Raw genomic sequence first — 12,227 nt, 5'->3', positions numbered from 1 at the left:
CCAAGAGAGAGATGAAGCTCTGGGTTATGATCTGTCAGAAACCATAACCAAGGACTGAATCAGGATCTTGATTCTGACAGTCATCCAGATATGGTAGATCTTTTGAATTATAATTTCATAATGTTGTATACTATTAAATAGTGGGACTTTTTCTGTAATAATACCATATTCTTGGTTTTCAAAGGTTCCTGTACCAGATGTCATGATGCCCAATAGTATGCTATTGCCAGCAACTGCTTCAGAGAAATCTGAACGTGACACACCTGCAACCATTACAGCTGAGGGATCTGGGAAATATCCAGGTATGCAAGAAAAAGCCCAGACATGTAAAAGCTAGGCATGGGCAATTTAGAAATAAAACTACTTGTTACTTAGTAAAGGGAATCTTTTTCTGGCTTGCTTATAGCTACAGAGACTGGAAAAAAAAAAAAAATTAAAAAAAAATAGCGAGGGGTCTGAATTTGGCTGAGCTGGTAGAAAGTAGAAAGCACATGTATGCCAGACTCCTTGCTTTTGGTGGAGGTAAAATCAAACAGCAGTGCCTAGCCACTTTGAGGGCAAGGCTCCTTGTTTAACCAGCAAATAAGACCCAGCCCCAAAAGACAGTGGCGCTTTCACCACCAATGGGGAATGTTAGGTAAGTGATTTTGTCTTCATTTCCAGTAGCAGGTTTCTGATCCTGAACACTTACTGTAGTGTTCCCTGACACTTGGAAATTTTGCTAGTTGTCACAGCATGCTCTTCCCTCTTTTCTCTGACCACTATCATTCTCTTTCTAATCATCTGTCCTACCTGTTGTCCCCATTTTTCTACTCTTTCCCTCTTTCCTCTTCTTTATTTCCTTTTCTTGTTCGGTTCTCCCATTGTACCAATCAACTCCTACCTTCTGGCAAAGAAAAGCCCTATGCCAGTGCTTGGCAAAATGCCACTGCCAATCTGATCATTGTGTATGGGTTTTATTCCTTTTTTTAAACTCCTGTTTGTCCTGCCCACTTTATTTTCTGGGACAAGGACAGGTTTTTATATTTTGCTAAGCTGACACATGGCATACTAGGTGCCTTTCTTGATTTCTGATGAAAAAATAAATTAAAATCCTGTGTGCTTTCTCTTCTACTTGTGTAAAAGACACTTCACTTTCTTCAACTAGGTGAAAGTCCTGCAGATGAGAAAAGTACCCCTGGGATCGATGAATCAAAAACTGGAGTGGAAATTAAGACTGAGGAACAGAAGCCACCTAAGGAATCTGCTGAAACACCAGATTGGAATAAGAGCAGCAGTAAAGATATAAAGACCACTGACTCTATGACAGACCAGCTAAGTGAGCAGCAGAAGAAGCAACAGCTGTCTGTTTCTGACCGCCATGTCTATAAGTACCGCTGTAACCATTGTAGCTTGGCTTTTAAGACTATGCAGAAGCTTCAGATACATTCCCAGTACCACGCTATTCGGGCAGCTACCATGTGTAGCCTTTGCCAACGTAGTTTCCGTACATTCCAGGCTTTAAAAAAACACTTGGAAGCAGGCCACCCTGAACTCAATGAAGCTGAACTTCAGCAGCTGTGTGCATCTTTACCTGTCAATGGTGAACTGTGGGGAGAAAGTGAAAGTATGGCACAAGATGATCATGCACTAGAACAGGAAATAGAAAGAGATTATGAGATGGACCAGGAAGGTAAAGCAAGTCCTGTAGGAAGTGATAGTAGCTCTATTCCAGATGATATGGGCTCGGAACCAAAGCGGACCTTACCTTTTAGAAAAGGGCCAAATTTTACTATGGAAAAATTTCTAGATCCATCTCGCCCATACAAGTGTACAGTGTGTAAAGAGTCTTTCACCCAAAAGAACATTCTCTTGGTCCACTATAACTCAGTGTCCCATCTGCATAAACTCAAAAAGGTTTTGCAGGAAGCGTCAAGTCCTGTCCCTCAAGAAACCAACAGCAGCACTGACAACAAACCCTACAAGTGCAGCATTTGTAATGTTGCGTATAGCCAAAGTTCTACATTGGAAATCCATATGAGATCTGTGCTTCATCAGACAAAGGCAAGGGCTGCAAAGCTAGAACCAAGTGGTAATATAAGTAGCGGTAATAGTGTAGCAGGGAATGTGAGTAGCCCCAGCCAAGGAATGCTAGAATCTGTGACCTTACCAGCAGTTAACAGCAAAGAAACACATTTAGATGCCAAAGAATTAAATAAAAAGCAAGCTTCTGAATTAATTTCTGCTCAGCCTACACATCACCCACCCCAGTCACCAGCACAACTTCAAATGCAACTACAGCACGAACTGCAACAACAAGCTGCGTTCTTTCAACCGCAGTTTCTAAATCCAGCTTTTTTGCCTCACTTTCCAATGACACCAGAAGCACTGCTCCAATTTCAACAGCCTCAGTTCCTTTTCCCATTCTATATACCTGGGACAGAATTTAGCTTAAGCCCAGATCTGGGTTTGCCTGGTTCTGCCACGTTTGGTATGCCTGGGATGGCTGGTATGACAGGATCACTGCTTGAAGATTTGAAGCAGCAGATACAAACTCAGCACCATGTTGGCCAAACCCAGCTACAGATACTGCAGCAACAGGCACAGCAGTATCAGTCCACCCAACCCCAGCTTCAGTCCCAAAAGCAGCAGCAGCAAAGTAGTAAGCTGATGAAAGCAGAGCAAAATACCTTAGTAAGTACAGACTGCCAGCTGATAAAGGATATGCCATCATATAAGGAGTCAGAAGAAGTTTCTGAAAAACATGAGAAGCCAAAGCAAGAATTTACTAATGAGAATGAAGGACTAAAAGAAAACAAAGATATGAAGAAGCCAAAATCCTCAGAACCAGCCATTCCACCACCCAGAATAGCTTCTGGAGCAAGGGGGAATGCAGCCAAGGCTTTGCTGGAGAACTTTGGGTTTGAGTTAGTTATCCAATACAATGAGAACAGACAAAAAGTGCAGAAAAAAAGCAAGACTGGGGATGGTGAAAACACAGACAAACTGGAGTGTGGAACCTGCAGTAAGCTTTTTTCCAACATTCTTATTTTGAAGAGTCATCAAGAACACGTGCACGGACATTTTTTTCCATATGGAGCATTAGAAAAATTTGCCCGACAGTACAGGGAGGCGTATGACAAACTTTATCCAATTTCTCCATCTTCTCCAGAAACACCACCGCCTCCGCCACCACCTCCGCCACCACCTCCTCCTCCTCCTCCTCCAACTCCTTCTCAGCCTTCTTCAGCTGGAGCTGGAAAAATTCAAAACACAGCTCCCACACCTTTGCAGGCCCCACCACCTACACCTCCACCACCGCCTCCTCCACCACCACCTCCACCTCCTCCACCACCACCATCAGCCCCACCTCAAGTCCAGCTTCCCGTTTCACTTGATCTTCCACTTTTCCCTCCAATTATGATGCAGCCAGTGCAACACCCTGCCCTGCCTCCTCAGCTTGCCCTCCAGCTGCCACCAATGGATACTTTATCTGCCGATCTTACCCAGCTTTGCCAGCAGCAGCTGGGATTAGATCCCAATTTCCTGCGGCACTCTCAGTTCAAGCGTCCACGTACAAGAATCACAGATGACCAGTTAAAAATCTTGCGGGCTTATTTCGATATTAACAATTCTCCAAGTGAAGAGCAGATCCAAGAAATGGCTGAGAAATCTGGTCTTTCACAGAAAGTTATCAAGCACTGGTTTCGAAATACGCTGTTTAAAGAACGACAGAGAAATAAGGATTCGCCATATAATTTCAGCAATCCTCCTATAACAGTATTGGAAGATATCAGAATAGATCCTCAACCATCAGCTGTAGAACCCTACAAGTCTGATGCATCTTTCAGCAAGAGGTCATCCAGGACTCGCTTTACTGACTACCAGCTTCGTGTCCTCCAAGACTTCTTTGACACAAATGCTTATCCAAAGGATGATGAAATTGAACAGCTTTCAACTGTACTTAACCTACCTACTCGAGTTATTGTCGTATGGTTCCAAAATGCACGACAAAAAGCTCGCAAAAGTTATGAAAATCAAGCTGAAACTAAAGACAATGAGAAAAGGGAACTGACAAATGAGCGTTACATCCGAACCAGTAACATGCAGTATCAGTGCAAAAAGTGCAGTGTGGTTTTTCCCAGGATCTTTGATTTAATTACACACCAGAAAAAACAGTGTTATAAAGATGAAGATGATGATGCTCAAGATGAAAGCCAAACTGAAGACTCTATGGATGCCTCTGATCAAACAGTGTATAAGAACTGTACAGTTTCTGGCCAAAATGACTCGTCAAAAAGCTTGACAGTCACAGCAACAAGCTCTGGCTCTGGTTCTAGTACTCCTTTGATTCCATCACCCAAACCAGAACCTGAGAAGGCTTCTCCTAAACCAGAGTCCACAGAAAAACCAAAACAAATTGAAACCACCTCTAAGCAAACAGATACAACTTCCCAAAGCACCAAACCAGTACAGTCTACTCCAGTAACAACTTCTGACCCTCAGCCCTCAGCTTCTCAACCGCCACAACAAAAGCAACCCCAGATTGTAGGGAGACCTCCTTCTGCATCACAAAACACACCTGTTCCTTCCAGTCCTTTGCCAATTTCAATGACTTCTCTACAGAACAGTCTACCTCCTCAGTTATTACAGTATCAGTGTGATCAGTGTACAGTTGCCTTTCCAACTCTAGAACTTTGGCAAGAGCACCAGCACATGCATTTCCTAGCAGCTCAAAACCAATTTCTTCACTCACAGTTTTTAGAAAGACCAATGGATATGCCCTACATGATATTTGACCCAAATAATCCTTTGATGACTGGACAGTTACTTAACAGTTCTCTTGCTCAGATGCCACCACAAACTGGCTCATCACATACAGCACACCCTGCTACAGTTTCTGGTTCCCTGAAACGGAAACTAGATGATAAAGAGGACAATAACTGTAGTGAGAAGGAGGGAGGAAACAGTGGAGAAGATCAACATCGTGATAAGCGTTTAAGAACTACAATTACTCCAGAGCAGCTGGAAATACTCTATGAAAAGTACCTGCTAGATTCCAATCCCACCAGAAAGATGCTAGATCATATTGCACGTGAAGTGGGACTGAAAAAGAGAGTCGTACAAGTCTGGTTTCAGAATACAAGAGCCCGGGAAAGAAAGGGACAATTCCGTGCAGTTGGTCCAGCCCAGTCACATAAAAGATGTCCTTTTTGTCGAGCTCTGTTTAAAGCAAAATCTGCTTTAGAAAGTCACATCCGCTCTCGACATTGGAACGAAGGAAAACAGGCCGGCTACAGTTTGCCTCCAAGTCCTTTGATATCAAATGAAGATGGAGGAGAAAGTCCACAAAAGTACATATTTTTTGATTACCCATCACTGTCATTAGCAAAAACTGAACTATCAAGCGAAAATGAATTAGCCTCCACTGTATCAACCCCTGTTAGCAAAACTGCAGAAATGTCACCGAAGAACCTTTTAAGTCCTTCTTCTTTTAAAGCAGAGTCTAGTGAGGATATAGAAAATTTGAATGCCCCTCCTGCTGACTCTGGATATGATCAAAACAAGACTGACTTTGATGAGACTTCATCAATTAATACAGCAATTAGTGATGCCACAACAGGGGATGAGGGGAACAATGAAATGGAAAGCACAACTGGCAGTTCAGGGGATGCAAAACCTGCATCACCCCCCAAAGAACCAAAACCGCTTGTGAATGACACATTACCAAAAGCAGCAACTACTCCTACAAATGAGAATACTGATGATAAATTTCTCTTTTCCCTAACAAGCCCTTCAATACACTTCAGTGAAAAAGATGGTGACCATGACCAAAGTTACTACATTACTGATGACCCTGATGATAATGCCGACCGCAGTGAAACTTCAAGCATAGCTGATCCAAGTTCACCTAACCCATTTGGAGCTAGCAATCCCTTTAAATCCAAAAACAGTGATCGGCCAGGCCACAAACGTTTCCGAACACAAATGAGTAACCTTCAGCTTAAAGTTCTCAAGGCTTGCTTTAGTGACTACCGGACTCCAACCATGCAGGAGTGTGAAATGCTAGGGAATGAGATTGGTCTGCCCAAACGTGTGGTTCAGGTTTGGTTTCAGAATGCCCGGGCTAAAGAAAAGAAATTCAAAATTAACATAGGGAAGCCATTCATGATAAATCAGACTGGACCTGATGGGACAAAGCCAGAATGTTCTCTATGTGGCGTGAAATATTCTGCACGTTTGTCCATAAGAGATCATATCTTTTCCAAACAACATATTACTAAAGTGAGAGAAACTGTGGGAAGTCAGCTAGACCGGGAGAAAGATTATTTAGCTCCTACAACGGTTAGACAGCTGATGGCACAGCAAGAATTGGATCGCATAAAGAAGGCTACTGATGTGCTAGGATTAACAGTACAGCAGCCAGGCATGATGGACAGCAGTTCTCTTCATGGTATCAGTTTGCCAGCAGCTTATCCAGGACTCCCTGGCCTTCCTCCTGTTCTTCTGCCTGGAATGAATGGTCCATCCTCCTTACCTGGATTTCCACAAAGTTCAAACAGTAAGTCTATAAGGGGATGATTTTCTCGTTTTATTAATTTGGTCATCTTGCACAGTCACCATCCCCTTCTAAGACAAAGCATATTATGCATTCATATCATGTTTGTTAGACTTGTGTGAATAGCTAATAAGTACTCCTATGGGGTATACTCAGTGCATTTCTCCATTGATGCTACAGCCTGGATGATACATCTGACTTCTCAAAAAAAAAAAAAAAAAAAGAGAAATGTTTTTAGCCAATACCAGGTTTTTCTAACAAAAGAAATAGAAATACATAATTGTTATACTTATTTGTTTGTTTTGAATGATACTCCTTTAGTCAAAACATGGGTTAGAATTTTGTATGTAATTTTTTGTATGCAAATATTTGATGTAATATCTCATTAAGCACAAAATAGATTCTCACATTGTCAGTTCATCAGGCAATTGGTTCATCCCTTAGATCACTCCAACCTGTTGTTTAATCCAGAATAAATATTTAACATAAATGCTGCCCAGGACCCTCTGTTATATTTCTGAATAACTGCCTGCCGAATAAAAAAGGGTTTTTGGAAGGTGATTTGTAAAGGCAGTTTCAATTGTAATCCAAATTCCAGTTTATAAAGTCATTACAGACATGTACCTCTTCATTTGGGCTTGCACTTTTAACAGAACACCTAAGTCGCTTTACTGACAGTTTTGACTCTCATGTGACTGGATTTTGCTCACATTGGAAGGCACTCCCTCTTGCAATAAGTTTCACTGATGTTAAGGAACCAGGTTTTCTGCAGCCGTGTTTTTTTAGTCCTCAAAGAACGAACCTAATGTGTTTCTTGAAGTAGGCTCCAGTTTTGCACTCTAGGTTCATTTGACTGCAGCCTTGCAGACTGAAGGTCTCACAATCTAATTTTGCATATTCATATCAAATACGTGCGCAGAAGAGTTAGGAAGCTAGTTAAGATCCCTCACCTCATTTTATCCAGTAATCCCACTTGCTGTTGATCTCTAAACTTTGCTTTAGAAAGCAACACACTTTGGCAAGTAAAATAAAGTCTTAATCACCAGTGTTATTAGGCATATTGAGACTGTAGCAATGTGTTCTCTACTACCCAGGTCTACTTTGATTGATGATGATCATGTTATTGTTTCCCTAAGTGGTGGTCAAAGCATCTTGTTTTTCTCTTCATTGGATCAGAGAGGCTTTCCTTCCACAATGGAGTCTCTGGCTGAGTGCCCTCTGGCTTTTGTCAAACAGTTATTGGCACAGAGATTGCATATAAAGGAAATATAAAGGTGCTGTATTTCCTTCTTAATGGCATACAGTGTCCTGGTCCTAAAATGGCTGGTTGTTGTTCATTAAAATTATAGATATGGTTTCTCTATATAACTTTGCTAAATAACTTTGGCTAGGTTGACCTTCAGGTAAAGAAGGCTTCAGAAAACTCAGGATTTGTCTACATGGCTCAAAGAAATTTGCTTGGATATATATTCTTTTATTTCAATACCAGAAAGTTCCCATGAAAAATGTGTCTGGGGAATGATCCTGGACCCATGGACCCACCCTCTAAGCCCTGCTCAGGAGTTGTTTAGGAGGAGGCTAGTTGGCCTAGGCCAAAACAGTGTCCAAAATCCTTCTATCTGTTTAAATTTACAGAAGGCTTTCTCTCAGTGTCTAAGAAATGTTCCCTGATGCTCTTTAACTCACTGGTACCAATGTAGCCTCAAAGTCTTTAAATTGTCCTGTTAATAATACAAAAGGCGTTATTAGAGGCCAACTGTTCCATAACAATTCCATATTCAGATTTTCTAATTTCCACCAAACATCTCTTCTTTGATATCTCGCACCGTGCACTACCAATTGAGATGGATTTTTACCCTCTTTCATCTTTCATTTTCTTAAGGTTAATTAGCCCATTGTGGGCAAAGCCCACTGTGTAAACCAGCTACTAGAATCTTGTTGTTAACTTCCTCTTCTGCCATATGCTAAACAGCCCCTACATCCCCCTATTGTTGCCTGGAAAATACTTGCATACATAAATCTCCATTCCCTAATGATACATAATGGAGCAGTGATAGTGAGTGGAAAGAAAAAAAATAAGAGAGATTATTTTATCATTCATCATGGAAAAACAGTAATGTACTTAGATGTGCTCCAGTATATGCTCAACACTAGTATTTTCTGCACCTAATTAACCCATTTCTATTTTCTTCTCTACCCTGCTCTGTCTGATAGCTCACATTCATATTTGATGCTAGGAATCATTTAAGAAGTATCTTTTTGGAGGCAAGCTTCCAAGCAAGCTTTTCCTTGGCTACAGTTCTTGCAGCATGTATATTTTCAGCGAGCAGGACCATTGCTCTGCATCGTTCTTTGCGAGAAGGATTTGCTGAAGCTTCCTGACGACTCACTGTCTTACAGTTCAAGTCTACTTCTTGTGAATTCCTCTGCAAGTGTGTAATTTCTTCTCTCTTGGACCCAAACCCAAAAATGCGCTTCAGAAGAAGCCTCACTGGGATCCCTTATATTGATTGAAGTATTTACTTGTTTTTACTGATGCTTACAGGGTTGATAACTGTTTTTCCTGTAGCAAAGCCCATCCATTCTGTCCTACATATTTGTTTAAGGGACAATGCTAACATTAGTAAGATCCTCAGTTTGAAAGAATGTGTTTACTCAGACAGGCATTGAAACATAATTGTAAACATCATACTTAAAATTCTTCTTTGTGATTCAATTTCCTCATTCTAGACAGAGAAGTAGCACTGATTAGTTTCACTGGTTAATACAAGTTTATAAGGGATTTCACTTTCATGTTTGACCATCCAGTATTTTTTATGGATTTCCAAAATACAGAAAACCCAGCTAAATTGTCAAAGTGCTATGCTTTTTTAAGTGCAGTATTTGCTTTTACAAAAGGTTTGAAATGGAGCCCATGAAAATAATGCTAATTCACAAAAGATGGAGTGATTCAAACTACAGTTCATTTTATCTTCTTTATATAGTGCTTAAACTAGATTATTACTTGTGAATATTAAATTTTTCAAAATAAGATAGCTTCATTTCTGAATAAAAGGATATATTAACTTTAAATTCTGTTATTTTGTTCTTAAACAAGTGGGTTTTAATGTCAGAATTATTGTGTGGTTCTGAGATTATGTGTCACAATCCTCTCACCTGTGGGATACATTTTTCTAGATAATGTAATTTTGCCATCTTATGGCATCAAATGCTGAGCAAGGTCTGAAAATTACTGCAGTGTTTGCTCAGCATAATTCCTAATAAGGTGTTATTTGGTGGAATTCTAATTCATCCAGAATTTTAGTTTCAGCTCATCTTTGTTCTTCAAGCTTCTTCTTATTTTCTAGGTGACTGTAGATAGAAGAGTTCACCTGCTGTTTTCAGCTGTTCTTAAAATTCACATTCTCTTTTTCCTTAGCTTTGTGTTTTGCCTATGATCCCTTGCAGAAAGCTAGTGCTTCATCTTGCTTCTAGCTATTGATACTGATTCTATGAACCTTTTAATGTCATCACCATTACCATAGGTTCTTTGCACATCACTTAAGCTTTGGCTGCCTTGAAGATTCACAGCAGCTTTTTCCAAGAATGCACACATCACTGGGTAATATGTACTTAGTGGGTTTTGAAATCTTATCAAGAGAGAAATTTGATTCAGCAGCAATGGCTTTCGTTAGTACATTAAATTCTGTTCTCTCTTTGCTTTTGGCCCATTGGTAGCAGTTTCATTTTTATATTTTTAGCCCTCCCATTCCTCCAAGTGAAAAAAAAGTCTCTCCTCTTTGATAGTCACTTAAAATAATTATAAGGATTAGAATATTTGCTCATGATTAGTACATTTTCTACTCTGTATCTCTCGTGTCTGCTAATCAGGTTTTTTAATTTAGTTTTGGAAACCCTCATTCCACATTTACCTTCCAATGAAACAAGTGGATTGCACTGTTCTAAAGCAATCTGTCTGGATATTTCACTGAATTATGTGTATTTCAGCTAAATTCCAAAGAATATCTGGAAAATGGAATCGATCTTACCTGTTCTAGGCATCCTTACTGGGATTAGACTGAAGACATCAAAATGTACAAGGGTTGAAGAGGTTGAGAATAAAATGAAATTGGAAAAAATCCTAAGTAGGTGGCAAGCCCAAATAACCATAACAAAGCTGGGGCAACAGTTCACATTAACTGTATCATTCATGTGTTTTCCATCTACACCCTTTATCATTTCATATATTTTCAGCAGGCTCCACACACAATTGCCTATTACTTCCTGTTGGAAGCATAGGAGCAAGTAATAGCATCTTCAATGTTATTCTGCACTAACTCTAGCAATTACCCACTTTTTAATTATAGCTGTTGTGACTCGTTTCACTGTACTATCTAATTCGTGCTCACAATGCATTTTAACTCCTTAGTGTTTAAATAGGACTAATGACACAGTGACAAACATTAAATGGCCTCTTTGTTAAATCTGATAATTTTCTTTTTGAATCCTAATTGCTTGATTCTTAAGTAATGCTAAGCACCTGGATATTGATGATTTAAACATTATTCTTGTTCACTCCATTAGTGCTTCCTTGTGGCTAATACCTATCTAGCCTCCATTACAGAGCCTGCATTTATTGTTCTCTTGTCCATGCACTAGTAGACTGTTCCTGACATAACTTCACTTTTATAGTTCCATGTGCATGACGCACTTTGTGCGCTCTTTTCTCTAGCAAACTGACTTGCCTGAAAAAACGACAATGGGTGTAATGTACAGCCTCTTACAGTCAGTCACCTTTTCTACCCTGTGCCATCATTTAATTTTCTGACTAACTATACATCTCACGGAAGTTGCTTTTTTAATAGACTGTTACCAGCCACTGCACTATATCTGGTACTTGAAACAGAAAAGATTTCTTCCATTAAGTTATGAGGCATACTTCTTGTGTGTGTGCACCCTCCACACAGAACCAGTCCATCCTTAGGCTGCTTTCTCTAATGAGGTGGAGGACGTCATGCCTGCGTGCTTCAAGTAAACCAAGAACAGCAGAATTCCTGTGTTAAAGTACTTTAGTGCTATTACGCTTATTTCCCAGCAAAGACTGCATTGACCTGATTGTTGTGGTAAAGAAAAGCTCAACTCTCAAAAATGAAAATGTAAGCTGTGTGGTGTCCCAGTAATGAATAACATTGACCTGATTGCTGTTAGTTTTTTGAATGGTCATTTCCTGTTGATATTTACTTACCTAAACATCTTTCTTTATTATTATTGCGTTTCCCCCCAGCAATTTGGATAAAGATTCCTTTTTATTTGAGATCTAATTACTTGTAGTGAGCACCATAATTACCAGGTTTCTTAGGTGAAGGATGTGTGGGTTATATCATCCCAGAGGCATGATAAAAATTAGTTAAAATGAACAACAAAGTAGAGATCTCTTAAAGTATCAATTAGAGGGAAGCACTCTCACTGTGCTTAATGCTTCTTTTCTAATAATCTACTACTGAGCCTACTGAAGAAAATGAGCAAAAAAAAAGGAGAGTTCTATTTCTACAGGTATAAATCTGATCCTGCCAATGGATCTGGGTTGACTTCCACTGCCATTTGTAGTACTGTCCTGTAGGCAGAGGTTCATGTTTGACACCTGTGCTGGTAGAATCAGGATTATGAAGTGAGAGCTGTTGGTTTTGCTGCAGATTGTACCATATTAATT

The 12,227-nt window shown here is 40.0% G+C and overlaps 1 protein-coding gene across 1 annotated transcript in view; it reads left to right on the top strand.

Annotated features, from left to right (window-relative positions):
- ZFHX4 (zinc finger homeobox 4) overlaps positions 1-12,227 on the top strand; it is a 150,305-nt gene that overhangs the window by 133,757 nt on the left and 4,321 nt on the right. Inside the window, exons 8-9 of the mRNA XM_041464509.1 lie at positions 185-302; positions 1,148-6,541. Coding sequence (XP_041320443.1) covers positions 185-302; positions 1,148-6,541 — 5,512 coding nt within the window. The remainder of the gene's footprint in view (positions 1-184; positions 303-1,147; positions 6,542-12,227) is intronic.

Source organism: Pyrgilauda ruficollis, unplaced genomic scaffold, assembly GCF_017590135.1.
Source record: "Pyrgilauda ruficollis isolate IOZ18807 unplaced genomic scaffold, ASM1759013v1 scaffold18, whole genome shotgun sequence".
Classification (NCBI taxonomy): domain Eukaryota; kingdom Metazoa; phylum Chordata; class Aves; order Passeriformes; family Passeridae; genus Pyrgilauda; species Pyrgilauda ruficollis.
Note: the sequence above shows the minus strand (reverse complement) of the source record. Positions and strands in the feature narration are given on the sequence as shown.